Here is a 26,520-nt window from a genome sequence, read left to right as displayed (position 1 = left end):
CCTGATATTGCTTTGAACAGAGAAAAACGATTCTTTTTTAACGTGTATTTAACGGTGGTGATTATCATTTGTGATTGAGGCTGCAGAAGTAAGATTTAAAAGTAATTTTAATTGGTTAATAGGAACAATATACCCGTGTTAAATATTTTTTTATTTCCATTATAACAAGATAGAAACGCTGTGGCACTATGAACGGTAATGACACGTGTTCCGTGAAAGTTGCTGTGCGTGTACGGCCATTAGTTCCGTTCGAGATATCCAGGGGGTGTAAAGAAGTCCTGGAAATAGTTCCGGAAAATGAACAAATTTTAGTACGTCCAATCCACAAGCCTTTTACGTTTAATTATGTCTTGGGCGTTGATTCCACCCAAGTTGATTTGTACGAGAGATGCGTGGAGCCGCTTTTACAAAACTTATTTGAAGGTTAATATAAAACATTAATTTTTAATGTTTGTACAATTTTTAAGTTTTTTGACGACTTAATTTTTTTCCAGGATATTCTAATTGCTCTTATAAAAAATGATTTTATGCATAAATAAGAAGAAAGCGGGCACACTTTTTCTGCAACTGTTCTAAAAAAATCTAGTATTTTTTTCATGGCGCAAAAACCAATTTTGTCATATTGGTTTTAAAATGGGCATTACTTAAAAGACTTGATAATTTTAGTATAATGGGTGTGGAAATAGTGCAAAAATAGTTATATTTACCACAAATATTTTGGTATTTTTGTAGTGATTCGTTTATATTGTTATATTCTACATTTTAAAAAATATTTCTGTAGGATATGCCATTGGCATATCCAAAACGATAATTAAGAATATTGGAGAGAATTTTAAAATTTAAAATTGCATGACTGTATCAAAAAATGATAAATAGACACAAAAGCGGCGCTTGTTTTTGGTTAGTTTTAGTTTATGTAGTTTTGGTTATATAGTAAGTGAAATATTTTAACATTTGCAGAACCATATGCTTATAGAATATTACTTTTTAGTATAACTGATTTTTTTTTTATATAGTAATATATTGTTTCGTGTGTAATTATTACAGAGAAACCTAAAGTTGTCACGCTTTAAAAAAATGATATTTTATTTTAGACATATAACATAATTGAGAGGAAATTAGGTCAGAAAGAATTATTCAGAAATACCTCAATAAATTGATGTTTGGGGTGGGTTAGCAAAACCTAACACTAAAAATCTAACAATAAAGAAAACTTAACACTAAATCAAATGTTAACACTAAACAAAACCCAACTACACATATAACAAAATCATTAATGGCGTCCCAAATTTTCAAACCGGCGGCCATCATTCTCAATGCAAAGCTACATTGAAAGAGCAGCAGTCTCTACTTCAGCCATCCAAATTCCTTGAATGCCATTCCTGTGTGGCATAGACGATATCTTTAATTTTGCCCCACAAATAAATTAAATAAAATAAATTATTGATTATTGGTGATTATTATGGACAAAATCTAATGTAACTCTAGTGGAAAATATAAGCATCCTGCGTCACGTTTGTCGTCTCTGGTACTATTTCTATGCTACGGTTGAAAAATATGTTGAATAATCCCCTTAATTTGACAAGATAGGAAAAAATTGTTAAAATGAGTTGTAAGACTAACACTGCCTATATATATATATATATATATATATATATATATATATATATATATATATATATATATATATATATATATATATATATATATATATATATATATATATATATATATATATATATATATATAATATAAAATCTTTTTTTATCGCAGGATTTAATGTTACCATTCTTGCATATGGTCAAAATGGATCTGGAAAAACTCATTCTATGGGAACTGCCTACCAAGGAGAGGATCATGCGGGGGTTATACCTAGGGCTGTGAAACATATATTTGATTATATCAAGCATAATTTGTCCATAGATTTTACTGTTAGTGTGTCGTTTATTGAGCTTTACAACGAAAGAATTTTCGATCTGTTATCTGATAAGCCTCGAGACCAATGTAGATTAGAAATTCGCGAAGACGTCAAAGGTAGAAATTTGAAACAGTAGAATTTCATGATTTATTTCTTGTTGAAAATTTTCAGGGAACATACTTATAGCGAAATTAACTGAGACAATAGTAGAATCTGCCACTCAACTTTTAGATATACTGACGAAGGGTTCCAATGGACGAGCAACAGCTGCTACGAGCATGAACTTGCATAGTTCCAGAAGTCATGCTATATTCACCATTAACATTGCTATGCAGCACAAATTTGAAAGGTAATTTTTAACCAGTTCAATTTGATTAGGCTTTGTTTTAAATTATGATTTAAAATAATATAAAATTCTGTTAATAAAACGATTTTAAATTAAAAAAATGTGCAGAAGATAATTTGATCCTCAACAAAAGCCTTTTAGATTTGTTTAGTGGGTATACCACATATGTGACAAAAACAACAACATTTTGCTCATTTATGATTTTCTGTACCTTTAAAAATTCAATGAAAATATGTTGTAGAAATCAAAATAAGAACGCAAAATTGCACCTAGTTGACCTAGCTGGATCCGAGCGACCCAAGAAAACTGGAGCAGTTGGCAGTACATTTAAAGAGGGCGTAAATATCAACAAAGGACTTTTTGTGCTGGGAAATGTTATCAACTGTCTAGGAAATAATAAATCTCAACAAAGTTTTGTGCCATATAGAGACAGTAATTTAACACGGCTATTGAAAGGTAGGTTTGAATGAATTCTGTGCATCAAAATTTACCTGACTATTTTAGACTCTCTTGGGGGTAATAGTATGCTCCTGATGATTGCATGTGTTAGCCCTGCGGACTATAATTTGGAAGAAACTCTTTCGACCTTGAGATATGCTGACAGCGCGCGAAAAATTAAGAACAAACCAGTGATAAACCAAGGCCTAAGTCTTCTGCAGTTAGAACGAGTTAAGAGTAAAACCGAAATGAGGTATGTTTATAGAAGTTTACAAACTTTTTTAATATGGAGGAATTTTGAAAACTAAAAAAAATTATATGTAGTTACGATTATACCAACTTATCTCAGTGCCAACGTTTTAACGTTTTGTTACGTCGGATCTATAATGTAGGCTTCCTTAAACTCAAAATATCATTTATATTCATGTTATTAATTGTTAATATTGTTAGGTATTAATAGTTATGATGCAGCTCCATAATATTCACCCAAGTTATTCTCATCGCACAGTTACACATCCTTACAAAAAAATTTCTATATAATATTTTTTATTTTCATACCGGGTTGGCCATATCTTTGGTAACAAACAGACGGGAGCCATGAAACTAGTACAAGGTGGCAAAATCTGTTAAAAAAATATTTTAAGAACTAATTAAAATTAACAAAAAAAAAAGGAACCACATAAAATGCCTCAACTTTTTTCTGTTACATAAATCCTTATTTATATAAATAGAATCTGTAATTGTAATAAATTAAAATATGGGTAGGGTCTTCCATACAGATGCAATATTGGACAACGCAACATGGAAATCTTTGAAATTTAGCAACCATTTTCACTTTTCAAAGCAAATTAATGTATTATTTTGTGATCAAACTAATATTAAAATTTACATAAAATTTTTGAATTTTTAATCTTATCTTATCTTTGTAGAGAGTTAACACGTGTAGAGCAACAAGATCAGAAAAAGCAAACTGAAATAACAAAAATTAAGGTAATGCATGCTAATCAGCAGAATGTGTTGAAATGGAAGTTTGAAGAAGCGGCGGCATTAAATAAAAGACTTCAACAGACTCTGATTTTGAGGAAGCAAGTACAAGATTCTAAATTTAATGGAAAACCCGATAAAATTGGTCCTTTGGTAAGATACGCGTTTCGAATCCCAAATCCAACGATTTTGGTTCACTGACTTATAGCACATTAAATTTTTTTTCCGATCTCTTGATTCAATTTACAGGCCATGTCACATTACTAGTCGCTATGAGTTTGAGTCTCTTAAGTTGCATAGATAAGTTTTCATTTTAACATTACCTAGGTAACTCCAAACGCAAATTAGTAGTGTGTATTATTTTGCAGAATTGTTAGATAGTAACCTAAAATATATTTTTTTTTCGGTCAACCAGGTGAAGTGTGGGCACAATTTTACCTCGGTCCGAGAAAATTTTCATTTTTTTGACGTAATTCTAGTCTTCAACAGAATTTTTCGGTCTGGGTGAGTTTTATATTTAGTCAGCCGTAAATATTTGCTTTGGTTTGGTGTCGCAGTTCGCAATAATTTAGCGCTTTTCATATCATGGCATGTGCTTCGGGAGGTAAAGACCCCCCTGATAGAAACGATGTATCGTAGTTAATAATCCGATAGTGTTCGCAAATGATTTTGATTCCTTTCAAGCTCAACTAAACTTGTCCCAAGCTTCTACCTCCTCTAGCAGTGGTTATTCATCAGCCTTGACGCTTTCGCCTTTAGCTAAGAAAACAGCACATGCTATCACTCAGCATTAATGCTTCTTAGTACCCACTAAGGAGGAAATAGATTTATTGGAGACAGAGTTACAAAAGCTTAAATCTGTCTTCGTGGAAGATCAGGATGCCCTAAACGAAATTGCAAGAATTTCAGTCAACATAAGGAGAATACTTAACTGAAAGTATAAATATGAACTTACAGACCAGGGACCATTTCTTATCATAATGGAGGGAATAACTTCTCAAGTTGGAAACATTCACCCGATGAATGTTGGAAAAATTTTGTACAGAGCTGGAGTACAAGGTATAACAAAAATCAATAGAAAAGGGGCTAATAAAATTGGAATTGAATTCAGAACATCAGAGTATGCTAATCAGTTTTTGTCAAATGAAAGTTTCAGTTCTGCTAGAGGCTATAATAGGTACATTCCAAAACGTCTTGTCACTTGTAGAGGACTAATCAAGGATGTAGGGGACCAAATTACGGAAGAGGATTTTTACTCAGAAGCGGTAACTTATACAGGGGAAGGATCCCGGGCCAGGTCGATTAAGATATTAAATGTAAAAAAAGTCTTAAGAAGGAAGAAAATACTTGCTATTTCTGGCGAAACAGTAATGAAAACCATCCCCACAAACGATTATATTGTAACATTTGAAGGCAAATCATTACCCCAAACTGTAAATATTTTTAATAATGAAAGAGAAGTGGAAAAATATGTTAACCAGTTTATAATGTGCGTCAATTGTTGCAGATTTGGACATGTCAAAAATAATTGTAGAGGCAAGCCTCGTTGCGGTTTTTGTACAGAAGATCATCTTATGTTTGTTTCTGAAAAAAGAGGGCAAGCAATGAAAAAAATGAAATGCCCCGCAGATCATCTTAACAATCTGACTAAAACGTGTAAAATTCCAAATTGTGAAGCAAATCCAAAACCAAGCTGCGTAAATTGCAAGGGACACCACACTGCTACTGACTGGGGATGTTCTGAATACAAACGGCAAAAACAAATTAACGAAACCATGAGCTTCTACAACCTTTCTTTTTATGAAGCAGCTAAACTGCATCCACGGCTAATTAATACAAACCAAGGCTTTACCCGAAAACCAGAAGATTTTTCTAGTTTAAATAAAAAAACTCAGAATAAAACTCCTCATCCAACAAGTCCTCAGAGCTGTTCCTTATATACATCAGTACTTAAAAGAAAACGGCCTGACACCCAATTTATCAAAGGGTATGATAAAGTAGCCCATGAACTAACTTTGTTACCCTCAAGTGCAAGAAGAAAAGTCTCATCTATACAAGTAGGTGAAAACTCGACATCAGAGTCGGAAATGGAAGTAACTCCTGTAGGAAATGGCTGGGAAGAAGTATGCAACAAGTTTGAAGCTTTCAAAAAAGACGTTATGTCAATAAAGGGTATGGATGAAAATTGTGTCAACAATATCAAACAATATTTTGGTTCATTTGACCTACGGAGGGGGGGCGGCTGCGATGGCAGCGGTTGACCTACAGGGGTTAGAAAAAGAAAAGGTAATCTTATCACTAGTTTTAATCTAACAGTAGTTTTTACGTAACAAAACTAAGTTTAAGTTTTAGTCACAAGCGTTTTATAGTTGAGCTATAATGAATATCATTCATTGGAACATTTGCGGGGCTGAAAAAAATAAAGATGCTATCATTAGAGTTATAAGGGAGTTTAAGCTACAGATCTTATTGCTCAATGAAACCTTGCTCAAACCCAACACCAACTTTAAAATATCAGGGTTCTCTTCTGTAAGAGCTGATAAACCTAATGGTGCAGATGGTATAGCAATTTTCTTGAAAAACAAAATAAAATATAATATCATCGACTTAAGCAGAATTAATATACCAGAGAGGTGTCAGGTTGTTCTTGCAGAGCTTGTCGATTTTTTTATTTGTTGTGTTTACATCCCTCCAGATATTTGTTTGGTCAGGGCAAGCCTCGATTCAATTTTCGATCTAACCCGTATTGGTATTGGTATTGGTATTAAAGGGGGGCGCCCTCGCGGGCGTCCAAGCACTTAGGCCACCAGATGGGCCCGTTGTGCCCCCAGGCCGCTCTAGAGGGCGTCCAGAATGCCGCCCCTCCTGTAGAAGGTCAGCAAATCCTTTAGCCCAATACCGTGCACTGAGTCCGGATCGATCAGGGCCGTTCCGAAGACTCCCAATCTTGCCCATGTCAAGGCAGGGCACTCGGTGAGCAGATGATACGGGGTCTCCTCCCCTTCCATGCACCACCTACACTCCGGGTCGTCTCCAATGCCTAGCAAGCAGAGATGCCTCCTAAGCCTGCAATGTCCTGTGTAGGCCCCTGTTAGTGCTCTACACTCCCTCCTGGTCAGTCTAAGCAGCTCCCTGGTCCGAGGAAGTGCGGGCCCATCCATCATAAGCCTCGCCTGCCTCATTCCCGGAGCAACTCTCCAGCCCCCCGCGGCCCGGTCTCTCGCCCAGGCTTCGAGAGCTCCCCGCCTCACACACGGGGCGATCCCCAAGCGGGGCTCTGGCCCTATATGCCTATGCGAGGAGCCCTCCCTGGCTAAGGCGTCCGCTGCCTCATTGCCCCGGACACCGGTGTGACCCGGAACCCAGACCAACGTGACCTTTCTCTCCTCAGCCACCCTCCTCAGTACCCCTTTGCACTCCTTTATCAACAAGGAGCGCGTACGCACTGACTTCAGCGCCATGAGTGCAGCCCTACTATCCGAGCAGAAGAAGACTCTCCTGCTTCCGTAGTTGAGCCGAAGCACCTCTCTGGCCGCCATCAATAAAGCGAAAATTTCCGCCTGAAACACAGTGCAGTACTGGCCCAGAGGGACCGACAAGCTTGATCCCGTTGTCTCGCAGTACGCTCCAGCTCCGGCCAGATCTCCCATTCTGGACCCGTCCGTGTACCAGACAAGTCCATCCCAGGAGCCGACTCTGCCCTCTCTCCAATCTTCCCTTGATGGAAAGAGAAAGGTCAATTTATCAAAGAAGGTCATCTCGGGGATCATGACGTCACTCGGCATGCCCATGACCCCGCGATCCCCGCGACAGCCCTCTAAAATGTCGTACGGATCCCGATTGAGGGTTCCCTCCCTCCAGAGCCCGCAGCTCGCCAGCCTCACAGCTGTCCTGGCCGCCTCCATCTGCACCCGATCCGCCAGAGAGGGCAGCCCCACCAGAGCCTCCAGGGCCCTCGTGGGCGCCGTTCTCATGGCGCCCGTTATGCAGAGGCAAGCCAATCTCTGCAGTCTGTCAAGAACTAGCCTTGCTCCCGCTCTTTTGGTCCCCGGCCACCATGCCACTGCCCCATGCGTGAGCATAGGCACCACCATGGTACCGTAGATCCACTGCATGATCTTCGGCCCCAGGCCCCAAGTGCCCCCTACCGCTCTCCGGCACGCCCACAGAGCTCCAAAGGCCGACCTGGTCCTTGATCTTATATGTTCCTGGAAGGTCAACTTAGAGTCCAACCATACGCCCAAGTACTTGACACTTCCGCTTGCAGAAAGAGGCACCCCATCCATCGAAATGTTGAGGTTGCACTCCATCTTCCTTTTCCTAGTGAAGATTACCATCTCCACCTTGCTAGGATTGACAGCCAACTTGCTGTCCAGGCACCATTGTGAGAATCTTGCCAATGCCCCGTTCAGGAGCCCCTGCATCCTCCTCACGTCCGTCCCCTGCGTCATTATCACAAGGTCGTCTGCATATGCCTGAGCATAGACCCCGTGTTCTTCCCTCAGAATATGCAATATCTCGTTCACCACCAGGCACCACAGGAACGGGGACAAGACCCCGCCCTGTGGACAACCCCGTGATGAACCGATGGAGACCTGCTCCCCACCCAGTCTTGCCTCGACCCTCCTGTCGGTTAGCATGGAGCGGATCCACCTTACAATGGCCGTCCCCACTCCAGTACTCTCCACCGCCCTGCAGATCGAGTACAGGGCCGTGTTATTGAAAGCCCCTTCGATGTCAGCGAACACGCACACCGACAGCCGTCCCGAGCCCATACCCTCCTCCAACCTGGAAGTCAGATGGTGAAGAGCTGAGCCCACAGACCCGCCACTTCGGTACGCATGCTGAGCTGGCTCTAAAGGGGCCTCCAGCTCCACCCAGTCCCTCAGATACCGGTCCACCAGCCTCTCCAGAGTCTTCATAATGAAGCTGGTGAGGCAAACAGGCCGGTACGACTTCGGGTCTGTGTAGTCACTCTTCCCTACCTTGGGAATGAACACTACCCTGCTGTGTCTCCACAGCTCGGGCACGTACCCCCTCGCAATGGAGGCCCTGAACAGGTCCATCAGCGGGCTGGTCAGGAGACCTCCGTCCCTTTGCAGCAGAGCCGGAAAAACTCCATCCCCGCCCGCCGACTTGAAGGGGCCAAAGCTGTCAATAGCCCACCTCAGCCTACTGTGGGTAACCACCCTCCTTGCCGTGGCGTAGTCGCCTCCAAGACGACCCCCGGCTTCAATATTCTCCCCTGTGTCCGGATCAGCGGACCCTGGGAAGTGCGTGTTCAGCAGCTGTTGTAGTGTGTCCGCTGGTCCCGCTGTGTAGCCACCGCCGGTCCTGCGGACCACCCCCAGTCTTCCCGCAGGGTCACTTCTGAGTACCCTAAGGAGCCTAGCCGCGTCCGGGGTATTCATTACTCCGTCGCAGTAGCCCCTCCAGGCCCTCCTCTGTGATGCCCGTAGTTCTTTTTTGTACTGTCTGCGGACCTCCCTATAGAGATCCCAGTCCGCACCTTGGCTGCTGCTCCTCGCTGTATTGAACAGCCTCCGCACTTTCCTCCTGAGACGCTCCAGGGAAGAGCTCCACCAAGGAGTCCTTCCCGCCCTATGCTCCTCTGTCTCAGGGCAACTATTCTCGAACGCCCGCATCATAGCGGAGCTGACTCGGTCGGCGGCCTCGTCAATCTCCTCCACTGTGCGGTGTTTCCTTGGTAAGCCCCCTAGGCGCCAAGCAAGTTCCTCTCTATAGAGTTCCCAGTTTGTTGCCCGGGGGTTCCTAAATCTAATGGGTTCCCGAACACCCATCTCCAACCCAAAGGTGATGTATCTATGGTCCGACATAGAGTCTTCCCCACAGACACACCACCCAGTTATTTCCGGGAGCAGAGCCCTGGTACAAAGTGTTAAATCTATGACCGAGCTCCGACCCGTCGTGAAAAACGTGGGTTCTACCCCTCTGTTGGCCACCTGCAGCCCTGCAGAGGCCATGAACTCCACGAGGTCTCCCCCCCTTCTATTCGTTGCCGCGCTGCCCCACAAAACGTGGTGAGCATTGCTGTCGCAGCCAATCAAAAGAGGAAGATTCGCCTCCTCGCAGTAGGAGACCAAGTCACTGATCTCCTGCGGAGGACAGCTGCGGTCGCCCGGAAAGTACGCAGAGGCGACCACTACCTCCCTCACGCCGTCCCGAGTGGGGGATCTGACCAGAATTGGAACCAGGTCCCTGGACGCCTTATCCCTTAGGAAAAAGGCCTCCAGCCCCATGGTTAGAATACAGGCCCTGGGACCGTCCTCTAAGGAGTCAACACTATGCAGCATCGATCCTCCCAGAGATAAGCCCCTAACCCTTGATTTTACAATCCAGGGCTCTTGGATCAGTACAATAGATGTACCGCCCTCCGAAATTTTCCTGCATAAGTGGGCCGTTGCAGCCCTGCTGTGTTGCAGGTTAATCTGTAATATCCCCGTGAAGATGTTATTGCGGGAATACCACCTGCGGGTCACGATGCTAGCCTCAGCCCGAATCCGAGCCCGAGGTAGCACCTCCCTCCGCTTCCGCTTCCTGACTGGTGGACCCTGATGGGATTCCCCGGTCAACTTCCATCTGAGATACCTCCTCGGTTCTCGCTTCCTCGGAGGGCCCTCCGGAGGTCTCCTCCACAGAAGCCGTGGGCGCCGCCTCTCCGACAGGCCCGCCAACCTCCATGGACGAGCCCTCCTCGCGTGAGCCCCCCGCGGCCACCTCATCCCCCTGCGGCTTCGGCGCCGCCAGGTTCACTTTTACCTGTGTCGCCAGGCAGAAGAGAAGTGAGCCCTTAGCCGTGATGGCGCTTGCCGATTTCTCGTCCACGCCCACCACCAACCTTGTGCCCCTTACATCCTCCGTCCTCTGCCAGACCCTCCAGGCACGGCAATCTAGGCCATTCTGAGCTGCCAGGCAGCGGACTAGTGCCTCATTCGAGACACCCGCTCCCAGGCCCGGAATCCATATCGCCGCCCTTCTCAGTCTCAATCCTTCCGGATCGACCTCCACCAGGTTTGCGAGCCCCCAGGGCCTGACGTTAATCAGCTCCCTGCGAACCCACTCCCTGGTTTCTTCATCCATCATCTCGATCAGGATGTGGCTCCTCCACAGCCTAACCGAGCGTATCCGGGGAGGGGTGTATTGCCCCCCCTGCATGATATACATGCTTATGCGGAGGTTAAGAGACCCTATGAACCGCAGCAGGTCCTCGGAAGACAGGTCAGTTTCCTGTCCTCTGAGGCCCACCACCAGTTCAGGCCCCCCCGCCGCCGCTTGTGCATAGGACCGAGCCCCCCTCTCAGAGCCCCCCCGGGACGGCCCGCCTTTCCCGGGCCTAGCTTTCGCCGGGCCACGTGTCGGCCGCCGACCCCCGGCAGGTGCCCCAACCTGGGTGGTCTCTCCCATTTTTCTTTTCCGCTTCCCGCCTGCCGTTTCCGGTGTGCCCCCTATGGAGCCCTCCGTTGACGGCGTGGCAGGAATCCTGGGCGCCGGAAGAGAGCCCGTCTGCGGTTCCGAAACCGTCACCGCGAGTCTCTTCTTCTTCGCCCTCCTTTTTTCCGCCCCACTCCTATGTCTGGGGCGGTGTGTCATCGAGGTGGTGTTCCCGGTTTGTACCGAGCCCTCCACCCCGCTGGCGACCTGGGGATCCTGTTCGGATCGCCCTTGGAGGGGGCCTTCCTGAGGACGCCCCTGCTTGCTGGAGCCCCCCTGGGTCCCCTCCTCCTTCTTCATTACTTCGCATTTCATTTTTGGTTCCATAAAGGTCCCACGAGTAGCTAGGGAAACATAACGGTCCACCTCTGCAGAGCCCCGCATGCAGAGGTAAGGCTTCCTTCCCCGAGGTGCGCCCGGTGCCTCGTAATGACCCGTAATAAACCAGTCCTCTTTATGCGAGACTTTAATGCCCATAATCCAATATGGGGTTCCCAGGTCAGTTACTCACGGGGAATTAGAAGTGGGAACATTCTTTATGATTTTATTAAGGATCACGATTTGTGGGTACTAAATGATGGATCAGCTACTCGGCTCACACGCCCAGGCGTACACAGCGCTCCAGATGTAGCTTTTTGCTCCCAGAGACTGTCTGGACTTACTGACTGCAGGGTTCTCCAGGATAGAGTGAATAGCGATCATTTTCCTATTTTGTGGTATCATCGGAAATAACCGTTGCAACTCAGGTTCGACAAGAAACTACACTAGCAAATATAATTTCAATATAATCTCCACGAAATTTAGAACTTCACCTCCTATAAATTATGAGGATTTTATGAATATAATTTTCCTATCTATTGCAGAATCTGTTCCAATGCATAAACACTCATTAAACTACGGGTTACCTTGATGGGATAATGAGTGCACCAACGCTGTTAAAAGGAAAAGACAAGCATTCAGAGATTATAAAAACAACCCCTCTGAGACCAATTTCCTGGAATCATTAAGAACACGGGCACAAACAAGACAGCTGCTACGTAAGAAGAAAAAGGAAGGCTTTGTCAACTTTTGTGAGAATCTATCTCCAAACACTAGTGCAAAAGAAGTTTGGAGCAGTATTAGAAGGTTTGCTAAAGGTATCAGGTACCAAAATTATCATTTTCCCTTGAATTTCTCAATCCCACAAGATATGTTTGATCTTTTGACGCAACCTCCCTCTATGTTGCGTAACCTCCCCGAATGTCGCTTCTCATCAGAATATACCGAAGACTTCCATATCTCAGAATTTGTCGCGGCTGTTATAGGTCGGAAGAGCAAGAGTCCCGGTGTGGATAAAGTACCTTTCAGTGTGCTCAGCCATCTCCCTGTTGAAGGAGCAGTCTTTCTTATCAAATTTTTCAACAAAATACTTCGGAGGGAAACCACCATTCCAGAGACGTGGAAAACCCAAATGGTGATCGCAATTCCTAAACCGGGGAGAGACCCCTCAGCGTTATCGTCCTACAGGCCCATCAACCTAGCTTCTTGCATAAGCAAAACTTTTGAAATTATGATCAAAAACCGACTGGAATGGTTCGTAGAGAACCAAGGTTTAATAGACGTTCGCCAAACTGGTTTCAGAAAGGGTAAGGGAACTTTCGACAATCTTGCAGTTATCTCCTCAGAGGTCCTCTGCCGTTTGGCTCGCAATCAACTAGCACCAATGGTGACTTTGGACATATCCAATGCCTACGATAATATAAATGTTGACTATTGACCTCGGTGTTGGCCAAAATTGGAATCGCCAGAGATTTGACTTTGCTCATTAAAGATTTTCTCACGAACAGGAAGATACAAGTTAAAGATCCATCTACTAATACATTCGTGTCAGGCAGAACCACCAGCAAGGGAGTTCCCCAAGGTTCCCCTCTTTCTCTATTACTATTTAATATTTACATCAATTCAATTAAACAAAACAATTCCTGAGAACATAAGACTTTTACAGTTTGCGGACGATACCGCCTTGCTGAGTACTGGGACTGATGCCCAAACAATAGTGAACAATTTGAATAGAACTTTGCAAAATATGCATATTTGGTCTTTGAATGTAGGACTTGAGATTAACCCCAATAAATCTGCATCTATATTTTTTTCCAGGAAGAATTACAAGGTTAATTATCTCCCCAGACTTCACCTCAACACTCGAACCATTGCATGGAGAAATTCCATCACACATCTAGGAGTGATTTTTGATCCAAAGCTGTCATGGGAGCCACAAATTAGAAATATGATACAGAAAGCTTCAGGTGGGTTGAATATGATGCGATTTATAAGTAGAATCTGGTGGGGGGCACATCCCTCTACCCTTCTAACTTTTTACAAAGCTTATGTTAGACCCCATTTGGATTATGGAGCCTCTTTTTTGGGTGGTAGCTCAAGAAAGTCTATTGCTCAACTTAACAAAATTCAATTTGAGGCACTGAGAATAGCTCTGGGATATATGAAGTCCACACCTACTAACATACTTCTAGGGGAAGCAAGTGAAATGGATTTAGAACACAGAAGATACATGCTAGCAACTAAATCATTATTGAAAGCTGCCAGTTTAGTGGACAGTGAAACCTTAGCTGCGGTTAGATGGTTATATATCACCTATAATGAAAACTATTACTTTTTTCGGAAAAAGAGTATTCTTGCACTTGTGGATGCTTTTGAAAGAGTTGATTCACTGTTAGATACACTTTACAGGAGCCCACTTTATCCCTGTTTCTCTTGTCCACTGCCGAACCTTTTAAGCTCTGTTCAAATCCAAGACTTAAAACTAAAGAAAGATAATAATAACTCCAAATTATTTGAAATTAAGAAGAGCGAGACTTGGACCCCAGATTTTCATTTAATTTTTACAGACGCCTCAAAAGATAAAGAAGGCCGAGCAGGTTTTGGCGTTTACAACTACAATACGAACCTTAAAAAAAATGGGACAAGGCCTACCAAGTGAACTATCCATTTGCTCTGCCGAGATTTATGCTATTGGTCAAGCTCTTGATTGGATTGAATTCAAGGAGATCAACAAAGCAGTCATCCTTTCAGACTCCAAAAGTGCCCTCGAAGATATCAATAAAATTGGGATGGGTGCAAAGTCTAACTACCTAACCTTGCAGGTTAAGAATAAACTATTTACCTTAATAAAAACTCAAAATAAGGACATCCAATTATGCTGGATACCAAGCCATACCAGTATAAAAGAAAACGATATTGCGGACCAGATCGCCAATGCTGCACGCCTCGAACCACAGGAAAATATAAAATTGAGCTTTAGGGAATTCTTCCCTAAATTAAAGCATAACATCTGAAATGCTTGGAGCGACAGATGGAAACATATAGGATTAGGGAAAGGAGTTAATTTCACCTCACATTATTCTACTCCGCCAACTAAACCCTGGTTTCATAAGCTCGACCTGAATAGAAGAGAAATCACAACTATGTGTAGACTGAGAAGCAACCATTGCTGTTCTCCGGCTCACCTAAAGAGAATCAAAGTCAAACTCTCCGGAGACTGTGAATGTGGAGAACTGGGCGATTTTAGTCATGTGCTGTTTGATTGTGCTCTTCATTGGGAAAAATCACAACAGTTGTATGAGTCACTCATTAGTGCTAATTTTCCTTCGCCTCTGCATATTAATTCCATTTTATTTCACCGCACTCAGTTGGATTTTGCTGCTAGAATTGTTTGCCGCTTTTTAGATGCATGTGGATTAAAACTTTGAATATTGTTTTCACATATTCTAATTCTTTCGTCCATTTTTTTTTCCTGTATAGCCGTCCAGTAGGATGATGGTATCACCCAGACCCTCTTTACGGAGGCATCCTTCATGGAAATAGTTTATTGCACACCACTACCGAGAAGCTGGCCGAATTGCCTTAGCAGCAGCGGCCAAATAAAGCGTAATTAAAAAAAAAAAAACCTAAAATAAAAGATTCCTGTGTTTTTAGCTTAAACAAGAATTAGAGATCATGATGAACCTGATAGAGTTAGAGACAACATTAAGTGGATTGCTAGATGATAGAGCAATTTTACAACAGCAATTAGATGAACTGATGAAGAATCCGAAAACTGCCGAGTCGAACGAAACAAAAACGATTAAAGATGATATTGAATTAAGATCTGTGCAAATTCAAGATTTACAACTGAAGTTGCTGGATTTTGATAAAGGCTAGTAAAAAAAAATACAATTACTGTAAACTTTTTTTTCTATTTTATAGAGAAACCAAAAACTAGGTTTGATAGAATCCAATCTATGGCAGAGGCAAAATATGCGCTCAAATTATTGTTTGAGCAAGCCGAAGAATTTTTCAAGAAATTTGTTCAGTGCAAAAATAAATGTAGCGAATTGATGGAGATTAATAAAGTACTTTCAGAGAAAAATGAAAGAGACGCCCATACCTTAAAACTGACTGAAGACAAATATAGGGATATCCTGTCCAACCAGCAACAGGTGTATGAAGAAAAGGTGGCGATATTATTGAGGCAACTTAGAGGAATCGAAAATGGAAGTGAGTGGGTCGTTTTTTAAAAATTTTAATTGGTTTTCCTTCAGTGGTTCACTTAACATCAGTTATAGTGATTATTATATTACGGCTTACGCTTTTGGTAGGGTTCCCTTTAGAGTTTAGAGGATTGATAAACAATTTTAACCGATGAACACCGTATAGTCCGAATTATAATGAAGAAAGTAAAAAAGTTGATATAAACTTATGCTCAAAAGTTCTTCGTTGTTCTCTTTAGTTTTTTTGCTACAATAAAACCTAAAATAACTAAAAAGTTGTTAGTAATCTATATTTAGAAAACAATTCTGAAAATAATGATACACTAATAAAATCGTCTGATTTTACAGAACTTAACTGGAAGTTAAAAAAATTGAAATAATTATTAAAGCAATATGTAAATAAAGATCCAACGATTCAAATCTATCCCCATACTCTGACGAGCTCCCACTTTAGCTCTGTAATAATTTAAACTCATGTGGATAAAACGAGTGGCGCTAATAGAAAGCTACGCACCATGCCAAACTAACTTCAAATTAGGTTTCAAAGAATGCAAGATGTAGGTCTGCACTCAAGTTTTATTATATTAGGAATTATTTGCCTCGAGCGGCTTTTGGAATGAGTTGGTTTTAACCAGCGATATGTCGCTTTTATGGGTTAGCATTTTATGCGTTTAGACTATATGAGTGCACTCTTTACAGCAAAGTCGTGACAGGTGTTCTGAATAGTCAGGGTGTTATTGAAATTACATCATGTAATTTAACGAGTGCATTACTCCTGGTTTCGGTAGTGTTGCTCAGTAATTCCGCGACATCAAACATGACAATTGAACTGTTCGCTTTTATTTTTCTTATTATTTTTTAATTGCATTTTAAAAACAAAATCGATTAGGTAATAGTAAACATTTGTCATACGACAATGATCAAGAACCATAGAGTGTAGAAAAAAACTAGGAGCGGCTTTGATTTAATATAAAAAATTGACGAAATGTTTTTCAATTATCGTTTAAATGAGGTGCTATAAGTATGTTGAAAATGTTCAATATCGAGGCGCAATGCTGTATGTTCTTATTTAAGTTTTTTTTTTCTTTTGATGAATGCTAAAGCCTGCTCTAACAATATAACAATAAAACCTAAAATAACTGAAAATTGCAAACTAAATTAAGATAATTCGTGTTGTTACAAAAAATCGCAATATTTGAACATCCTGTATGTCGGAAGAAAAGCATTTGACAAGTCCTACTTTTTCCATCCTTCATTACTCACAAATCCAAATCATATAATTTGGTATAAAATTTCAAGAAGTGTTATTAATAGAGACTTGTATGTTTGTTATTCACCCCAAATATGTAAACGCAGACAAAGGTGTTTCATTTTTAATAATCTCTAGGTCAAAATGGCGATTCCGGATTGTCTCGATGCCAGACTCAAAGACTCAAAGAAAAACAGATAGAAGAGCAGCAAAAACTAATAAATAAGTTAAAGAATAAATTAGAAGAGAATGAGGTAAGATTCAAGTAAATTTTGGTTGCAAAATGTTCTTTTTTGTTTTGTTGTGTTTAGAAAGCCAATTTGGAGAATGTCCCGATATCCCAAAATTCAAGGAAAAGAAACAAATCGACTGTTGTTGAGAGCATTGAAGAAGATGATAAACTTGCAGAACCTGTAAGTTTTTTGGGGGGTGATTATGATTTATATGAGAAATATATACTCTTAATTTTGTAGATAGACGCATCAGAACCCGAAGATTCGTTCGGCGACGATCTTATTAACGATCCTGATTGGCGAAAAACGCCATTAGGCAAGAGAGTAATAGCGAAAAAGAAAAAAATTATCAAACAAAGTCAGATTTCGGTACAAGGTGAGTTAGCTTATCCATCTATACATTTACAAGTATGAAACAAAAATAATTCGGTGTATCATTTTTTATTTAGTAATAATATATTATAAAAATTGTTCATAGTTGAATGGAGATAATATCAAACATTAATAAAGCCACCCAACAAGATCAGACGCTCCACCAGTAGTCGTGGTGGGGTCTCGGGGCAGTCCAATAATACCTGTTGATATTAATTCTTTCTTTAATTCTTCTTCTTTAATTTGAAGTTCTTGTACAAAATGTCCAATTAACAAAAAGTTGTTAGTAATCTATATTTAGAAAACAATTCTGAAAATAATGATACACTAATAAAATCGTCTGATTTTACAGAACTTAACTGGAAGTTAAAAAAATTGCAATAATTAAAGCAATATGTAAATAAAGATCCAACGATTCAAATCTATCCCCATACTCTGACGAGCTCCCACTTTAGCTCTGTAATAATTTAAACTCATGTGGATAAAACGAGTGGCGCTAATAGAAAGCTACGCACCATGCCAAACTAACTTCAAGTAAGGTTTCAAAGAATGCAGGATGTAAGTCTGCACTCAAGTTTCATTATATTAGGAATTATTTGCCTCTGGCGGCTTTTGGAATGAGTTGGTTTTAACCAGCGATATGTCGCTTTTATGGGCAAATGTTTGATGCGTTTAGACTATATGAGTGCACTCTTGACAGCAAAGTCTTGACAGGTGTTCTGAATAGTCAGGGTGTTATTGAAATTACATCATGTAATTTAACGAGTGCATTACTCCTCCTGGTTTCGGTAGTGTTGCTCAGTAATTCCGCGACATCAAACATGACAATTGAACTTTTCGCTTTTATTTTTCTTATTATTTTTTAATTGCATTTTAAAAACAAAATCGATTAGGTAATAGTAAACATTTGTCATACGACAATGATCAAGAACCATAGAGTGTAGAAAAAAACTAGGAGCGGCTTTGATTTAATATAAAAAATTGACGAAATGTTTTTCAATTATCGTTTAAATGAGGTGCTATAAGTATGTTGAAAATGTTCAATATCGAGGCGCAATGCTGTATGTTCTTATTTAATTTTTTTTTTCTTTTGATGAATGCTAAAACCTGCTCTAACAATATAACAATAAAACCTAAAATAACTGAAAATTGCAAACTAAATTAAGATAATTCGTGTTGTTACAAAAAATCGCAATATTTGAACATCCTGTGTGTCGGAAGAAAAGCATTTGACAAGTCCTACTTTTTCCATCCTTCATTACTCACAAATCCAAATCATATAATTTGGTATAAAATTTCAAGAAGTGTTATTAATAGAGACTTGTATGTTTGTTATTCACCCCAAATATGTAAACGCAGACAAAGGTGTTTCATTTTTAATAATCTCTAGGTCAAAATGGCGATTCCGGATTGTCTCGATGCCAGACTCAAAAGGAATTAATTGAGAAACAAGAAAAACAGATAGAAGAGCAGCAAAAACTAATAAATAAGTTAAAGAATAAATTAGAAGAGAATGAGGTAAGATTCAAGTAAATTTTGGTTGCAAAATGTTCTTTTTTGTTTTGTTGTGTTTAGAAAGCCAATTTGGAGAATGTCCCGATATCCCAAAATTCAAGGAAAAGAAACAAATCGACTGTTGTTGAGAGCATTGAAGAAGATGATAAACTTGCAGAACCTGTAGGTTTTTTGGGGGGTGATTATGATTTATATGAGAAATATATACTCTTAATTTTGTAGATAGACGCATCAGAACCCGAAGATTCGTTCGGCGACGATCTTATTAACGATCCTGATTGGCGAAAAACGCCATTAGGGAAGAGAGTAATAGCGAAAAAGAAAAAAATTATCAAACAAAGTCAGATTTCGGTACAAGGTGAGTTAGCTTATCCATCTATACATTTACAAGTATGAAACAAAAATAATTCGGTGTATCATTTTTTATTTAGTAATAATATATTATAAAAATTGTTCATAGATGAATGGAGATAATATCAAACATTAATAAAGCCACCCAACAAGATCAGACGCTCCACCAGTAGTCGTGGTGGGGTCTCGGGGCAGTCCAATAATACCTGTTGATATTAATTCTTTCTTTAATTCTTCTTCTTTAATTTGAAGTTCTTGTACAAAATGTCCAATTAACAAAAAGTTGTTAGTAATCTATATTTAGAAAACAATTCTGAAAATAATGATACACTAATAAAATCGTCTGATTTTACAGAACTTAACTGGAAGTTAAAAAAATTGCAATAATTATTAAAGCAATATGTAAATAAAGATCCAACGATTCAAATCTATCCCCATACTCTGACGAGCTCCCACTTTAGCTCTGTAATAATTTAAACTCATGTGGATAAAACGAGTGGCGCTAATAGAAAGCTACGCACCATGCCAAACTAACTTCAAGTAAGGTTTCAAAGAATGCAAGATGTAAGTCTGCACTCAAGTTTCATTATATTAGGAATTATTTGCCTCTGGCGGCTTTTGGAATGAGTTGGTTTTAACCAGCGATATGTCGCTTTTATGGGCAAATGTTTGATGCGTTTAGACTATATGAGTGCACTCTTGACAGCAAAGTCTTGACAGGTGTTCTGATTAGTCAGGGTGTTATTGAAATTACATCATGTAATTTAACGAGTGCATTACTCCTCCTGGTTTCGGTAGTGTTGCTCAGTAATTCCGCGACATCAAACATGACAATTGAACTTTTCGCTTTTATTTTTCTTATTATTTTTTAATTGCATTTTAATAACAAAATCGATTAGGTAATAGTAAACATTTGTCATACGACAATGATCAAGAACCATAGAGTGTAGAAAAAAACTAGGAGCGGCTTTGATTTAATATAAAAAATTGACGAAATGTTTTTCAATTATCGTTTAAATGAGGTGCTATAAGTATGTTGAAAATGTTCAATATCGAGGCGCAATGCTGTATGTTCTTATTTAAGTTTTTTTTTTTCTTTTGATGAATGCTAAAACCTGCTCTAACAATATAACAATAAAACCTAAAATAACTGAAAATTGCAAACTAAATTAAGATAATTCGTGTTGTTACAAAAAATCGCAATATTTGAACATCCTGTGTGTCGGAAGAAAAGCATTTGACAAGTCCTACTTTTTCCATCCTTCATTACTCACAAATCCAAATCATATAATTTGGTATAAAATTTTAAGAAGTGTTATTAATAGAGACTTGTATGTTTGTTATTCACCCCAAATATGTAAACGCAGACAAAGGTGTTTCATTTTTAATAATCTCTAGGTCAAAATGGCGATTCCGGATTGTCTCGATGCCAGACTCAAAAGGAATTAATTGAGAAACAAGAAAAACAGATAGAAGAGCAGCAAAAACTAATAAATAAGTTAAAGAATAAATTAGAAGAGAATGAGGTAAGATTCAAGTAAATTTTGGTTGCAAAATGTTCTTTTTTGTTTTGTTGTGTTTAGAAAGCCAATTTGGAGAATGTCCCGATATCCCAAAATTCAAGGAAAAGAAACAAATCGACTGTTGTTGAGAGCATTGAAGAAGATGATAAACTTGCAGAACCTGTAAGTTTTTTGGGGGGTGATTATGATTTATATGAGAAATATATACTCTTAATTTTGTAGATAGACGCATCAGAACCCGAAGATTCGTTCGGCGACGATCTTATTAACGATCCTGATTGGCGAAAAACGCCATTAGGCAAGAGAGTAATAGCGAAAAAGAAAAAAATTATCAAACAAAGTCAGATTTCGGTACAAGGTGAGTTAGCTTATCCATCTATACATTTACAAGTATGAAACAAAAATAATTCGGTGTATCATTTTTTATTTAGTAATAATATATTATAAAAATTGTTCATAGATGAATGGAGATAATATCAAACATTAATAAACACCCAACAAGATCAGACGCTCCACCAGTAGTCGTGGTGGGGTCTCGGGGCAGTCCAATAATACCTGTTGATATTAATTCTTTCTTTAATTCTTCTTCTTTAATTTGAAGTTCTTGTACAAAATGTCCAATTAACAAAAAGTTGTTAGTAATCTATATTTAGAAAACAATTCTGAAAATAATGATACACTAATAAAATCGTCTGATTTTACAGAACTTTACTGGAAGTTAAAAAAATTGCAATAATTATTAAAGCAATATGTAAATAAAGATCCAACGATTCAAATCTATCCCCATACTCTGACGAGCTCCCACTTTAGCTCTGTAATAATTTAAACTCATGTGGATAAAACGAGTGGCGCTAATAGAAAGCTACGCACCATGCCAAATTAACTTCAAGTAAGGTTTCAAAGAATGCAAGATGTAAGTCTGCACTCAAGTTTCATTATATTAGGAATTATTTGCCTCTGGCGGCTTTTGGAATGAGTTGGTTTTAACCAGCGATATGTCGCTTTTATGGGCAAATGTTTGATGCGTTTAGACTATATGAGTGCACTCTTGACAGCAAAGTCTTGACAGGTGTTCTGAATAGTCAGGGTGTTATTGAAATTACATCATGTAATTTAAAGAGTGCATTACTCCTCCTGGTTTCGGTAGTGTTGCTCAGTAATTCCGCGACATCAAACATGACAATTGAACTGTTCGCTTTTATTTTTCTTATTATTTTTTAATTGCATTTTAAAAACAAAATCGATTAGGTAATAGTAAACATTTGTCATACGACAATGATCAAGAACCATAGAGTGTAGAAAAAAACTAGGAGCGACTTTGATTTAATATAAAAAATTGACGAAATGTTTTTCAATTATCGTTTAAATGAGGTGCTATAAGTATGTTCTTATTTAAGTTTTTTTTTTCTTTTGATGAACGCTAAAACCTGCTCTAACAATATTTTTATTAAGATTTACGCAGGGGACGGACACGTTTGTTGAACGATGGATGCACTTGCAAAACAAAATGTAACAGTGTCAGATGCGGCTGTAGAAAAGCGAATAAAATATGCATGGGCACTTGCAAATGCGATGCATCCGTATGCGAAAATAGGACGTCTTCGTCCACTAATGCTGTAAGTTTGGAGTAGGGGATGATCTGAGTTATTGCTAAACACGTGACATATTTTTTAGGAAGTGGATTAAGATGCTTCCGAGTTGATCCATGATTTTAAGAGGCCTAGGTAAGTCGATCTTGATTTACAGCTTTTCGCAGGTGTTATTAAATCTTAAGTAAATTTTTAAATTCTAAAGTATTTGTTGTTTTGTGAAAAAAAAAACAATGTTGCAATAAGAGGCAGGGAGTGTCGCAATAATTTGGTTGGTTAATATATACAAGTATATTTTCAGGGTGGATGAAGAAATGGAAAGTCAAATTGCTAGGCGGTGTCAAGAGCCCAAAAAACTATTTATCCCACAATGATTTTAACTATGTGACGTAAATATTTTTACTTATATGACTTATTTTTACTTTTATTTTTACTTATATATAAATATATCTTCAGAGTGGACAAAGAAATGAAAAGCCAAATTGGTATGCGACGTTAAGTTTTTTCCTTACGTTGTGGATATTTATATATAAGAATCTGTCTTACAAAAAACTATTCGTCCTACAATTATCTTGAATCTGTGATTGTTAGTTTAGTCTTAATTTTAAGTGTGATTATCATGTCCCATTTTTAAGTTATGAATAATCTCTGTGAGAAAAATTATTCATCATACAAATATTTTACATATGCGACTGTTAGTATGTTCGTTTAATTTTCGTTATTTTTACGTTATATTGTGCATATTTATAATCTGTATTACAAAAAATAATATTTATTAAATGCTGATTTTTTATTATATTTTGTAAAATTTTATTTAGGGTTTAGCCAATTTACAAAACTTTTACATTCATTAAAGGCACAGAAACCAGAACAAAATATAACAATTGCAATAAATAGAATTAACTGGATGCATTCAAACGGAACACATCAGAAACAAATTCGCGGAGGCTGCCGACAAAAAGATCAAGCTTTACACATTTGCACGCTTTCAGCATTCTAGTAAGGAGTGAATAAACTCCATAACTTGCGCGATAGTAAGATATGCGGAACATTGAGTTATCTGTAATATGCCTGTCGCCGTCGGACCTGCTTAACACCAGTTTCCGTAGTTCTAACACATTTTAAATGCGCTAAAAACATACCAGCCACTTTTAGTTGTTCTTCGGCAGACGTGAAACAAATAATCGATCAAAAACAGTGCTCACACAATAGTATTTGTAGTGTTTTAGTTGAGTTCCGCGTGGTCGGGCTTAGTCGTGTTTATATATTTTTTTCTAAAAGTGCAGTCCGCGGACGGACTGCACGGATGGCGCCGAATATCAACAATCGTTCGGGGTCTCAGAACTAGGACCCATGTCTTTTACAGTGGCGTAACTTCCTCAGGGCATGATATCGTTGCTGTTACTGTATCCTGGCTTCAACCAGATTTTCGGGCTACTGAACTCTTTCCTGATTCTTATCTGGTCTACCGCTCAGACAGAAGGCAAGATCTAACCGGAGTCTCCAGGGGCGGTGGTGTCATGCTCGGTGTTCGTGACAGTTTTGAGTCTGCACTTCTGGATACCGCCGGCATCAGCAACAGTGCTCCAAGCATAGACTTTTTAGGCTGTAAGATCTCTTTAGATTACTTTGTATTTTATGTATTTTTAGTATACATTCCTTCCACTGCTGCCAACTTCGAAGTTGAGAACTTTTTTGAATCTTTGTCGTCGCTGGACTTGTTGTTTGGTGGATCTGTCTTGTTATTGGGTGACTTCAATATTCCTTCTTTCACTGTTTCAGCTCCTGTCAATGTCCGACATAGATCCCTACTCAACCTCAGCGCCATATTGAATCTTAAACAGCATAACTCTGTAACTAACCTAAATCACCATTGCTTAGATCTCGTTTTCGCCAATTTCGACGTTGCGATATTGAGAAACGCAGTACCATTTATCGACGAGGATCCACAGCAACCTTCGTTAATAGTTTCTCTCCAAGTCTCTTTTCCACACGTCTCTAATTTTCCAATCAATAGGAACGATCAAACCGAATTTAACTTTAGGATGGCCAACTATCCTCATATGTATGAACTGATGCAACATGCAGACTGGAATAGTGTTATGGAGTGCTCGGATGTCGACAGGGCTCTAACACTTTTTTACGACATGCTAAACAATATTTTTGCCCTTTGCACGCCCACTAAAACACCGAGACAAAGGCGATTTCCATCATGGTTCACTAAAGAAATGATCGCAACTATATTTGAGAAGGAGAAAGCTTTCTGCAATTTCAAGCAACATAAATCTGCTTATTATTTTGGCCGATATACCGCGCTACGTAAGTCAATCAAGTTCCAACGCATTGCCTATACTGATTTTCTTCGTCGTGCTGAGTTAACTATACATGATAGTCCTACCAATTTCTGGTCATTTATTCAGCGGAAGAAGGCAGATTCGCGAATCCCAGCCTCGATGTCCTATTCCAGTCAGCCATGCCAAGGGCCTAATATGGTTGTTGCAGCTTTTGGTAAGTACTTTGGTAGCGTTTATACCATATCCCAGCCAGATCCACGTTCATCTTCAAGCGTGTCCTCTAATCCGGAACTAGTGAACATACCTAAGCTTACTATCCAAGATGTCTTGTCAGCAAGCAAAGCACTCAAGAACAAAATTACCGCTGGTCCTGATGGCATACCAAGTTTTATCGTGAGAGACTGTTCCCACACACTGTGTGCTCCTTTATGTCAGGTTTTTAACCTGATACTTGAGACGGGTGTTTATCCAGAGCCTTGGAAATATGTCATAGTTTATCCTATTCTCAAAAAAGGTGATCCCTCTGTTGTTGAAAACTACCGGCCTATTTCGATCTTGTGCAACTTTTCTAAAATATTCGAGATTATATTAAATAAATTTATTTTTGCTCAAATTAGAAATAAACTATCTACGCAACAACATGGTTTTTATGCGAAAAGATCATGTATCACTAACTTATGCTCATTGTCTTCGTATGTCTGTGACTCTCTGAACAAGCAAGGTCAAGTTAACGTTATATACACTGACTTCCACAGAGCATTTGACAAGATAGATCATCACTTACTGATTGAAAAAGCATCTCATAAATTTAGTTTCTCTGATTCGCTGATTACAGTGTTGAGGTGCTATTTGGTGAATCGTCGACAGTTTGTTGAGATTGAGGGGTTTAGATCAGTTCCTTTTGTTCCAACTTCTGGCGTCCCTCAAGGTTCTAATCTTGGACCTCTGCTTTTCAATATATTTATAGATGATCTCGTATCTTCGATCATTTGCAACAAGCTTGCCTATGCGGATGACCTAAAGCTATACGAAAGCATTGAAACTGGCATGGACTGCATGACTCTCCAGGACAACATCAATATTGTCAGTCAATGGTGTACTAAAAATAAATTGCATCTTAACATCAGCAAGTGTAATGTGGTTTCTTACCACCGCACAAAAACTCCTATAGTCTTTAATTACAATACGGATGGTACTGTCCTGACTAGACTTGCTACTGTGAAGGATCTGGGGATTTTATTTGACCAGTCGTTCTCTATTGTACCTCACATTACAAAAATGGTTTCCAGTGCAATGCAAATTTTAGGATTCGTAATAAAAAATTGCAGGCATTTTTGTAGCTCAGCTACTGTTAAATTGTTATTTAACTGTTACGTTAGGTCCAAGCTTGACTATGGCTCGCTGATATGGTCACCAATTTATAACTGCCACACTCAGTCCATTGAGAGTGTGCAGAGAAGGTTACTAAAGTATCTAACGTTCAGGGAGGACGGTTCCTATCCTGAGAGGGGAGTTGATCACGATCTTCTACTAAGAAGGTTCTCTATACTGCCCCTGAGCTTGCGCAGAGATTTGCAATCTGTTTCATTTCTCTATAAGTTAGTTCATTACGGAGTCGATTGTCCGTTTCTTCTGGAACAATTACGTTTTCATGTGCCGCGGCTGGAAGGGAGACATCAATCAACTTTCTTACCGCAGTTACCCAGGTCCAATATCCATTTTCAAAACCC

General features: G+C 39.5%; 2 protein-coding genes across 2 annotated transcripts; both read left to right on the top strand.

Moving 5' to 3' along the window:
- Window positions 1-23,262, top strand: LOC132701957 (chromosome-associated kinesin KIF4A-like). Its single transcript, XM_060670315.1, has 21 exons — window positions 1-101; window positions 170-423; window positions 1,774-2,034; window positions 2,090-2,267; window positions 2,506-2,720; window positions 2,769-2,955; window positions 3,632-3,839; window positions 15,111-15,330; window positions 15,381-15,671; window positions 17,052-17,167; window positions 17,225-17,326; window positions 17,387-17,522; window positions 18,909-19,036; window positions 19,094-19,195; window positions 19,256-19,391; window positions 20,783-20,910; window positions 20,968-21,069; window positions 21,130-21,265; window positions 22,360-22,523; window positions 22,582-22,631; window positions 22,798-23,262. The coding sequence occupies exons 2-20, from the start codon at window positions 189-191 to the stop codon at window positions 22,591-22,593; spliced, it is 3,057 nt and encodes a 1,018-aa protein (XP_060526298.1). The 5' UTR covers window positions 1-101; window positions 170-188; the 3' UTR covers window positions 22,594-22,631; window positions 22,798-23,262.
- LOC132701954 (uncharacterized) lies at window positions 4,197-15,081 on the top strand. Its single transcript, XM_060670309.1, has 5 exons — window positions 4,197-5,972; window positions 12,002-12,274; window positions 12,443-12,763; window positions 13,275-13,423; window positions 13,649-15,081. Exon 1 carries the CDS (start codon window positions 4,667-4,669, stop codon window positions 5,945-5,947), a length of 1,281 nt encoding a protein of 426 aa, XP_060526292.1. The 5' UTR covers window positions 4,197-4,666; the 3' UTR covers window positions 5,948-5,972; window positions 12,002-12,274; window positions 12,443-12,763; window positions 13,275-13,423; window positions 13,649-15,081.
- Window positions 23,263-26,520: the final 3,258 nt, after the last annotated feature.

Source organism: Cylas formicarius, unplaced genomic scaffold (assembly GCF_029955315.1).
Source record: "Cylas formicarius isolate icCylForm1 unplaced genomic scaffold, icCylForm1.1 PGA_scaffold_5__7_contigs__length_24384050, whole genome shotgun sequence".
NCBI lineage: Eukaryota > Metazoa > Arthropoda > Insecta > Coleoptera > Brentidae > Cylas > Cylas formicarius.
The sequence above is the reverse complement of the archived record's forward strand: the minus strand, read 5'-3'. Positions and strand labels throughout refer to the sequence as shown.

Bases quoted from the DNA above. Each gene is read 5' to 3' on its own strand.
- LOC132701957 (XM_060670315.1), top strand. From the start codon at position 189: ATGAACGGTAATGACACGTGTTCCGTGAAAGTTGCTGTGCGTGTACGG. The intron at 2,956-3,631 runs GTATGTTTATAG...TTATCTTTGTAG, and splicing joins AAGAGTAAAACCGAAATGAG to AGAGTTAACACGTGTAGAGC. The intron at 19,196-19,255 runs GTAGGTTTTTTG...TTAATTTTGTAG, and splicing joins ATGATAAACTTGCAGAACCT to ATAGACGCATCAGAACCCGA.
- LOC132701954 (XM_060670309.1), top strand. From the start codon at position 4,667: ATGGAGGGAATAACTTCTCAAGTTGGAAACATTCACCCGATGAATGTT.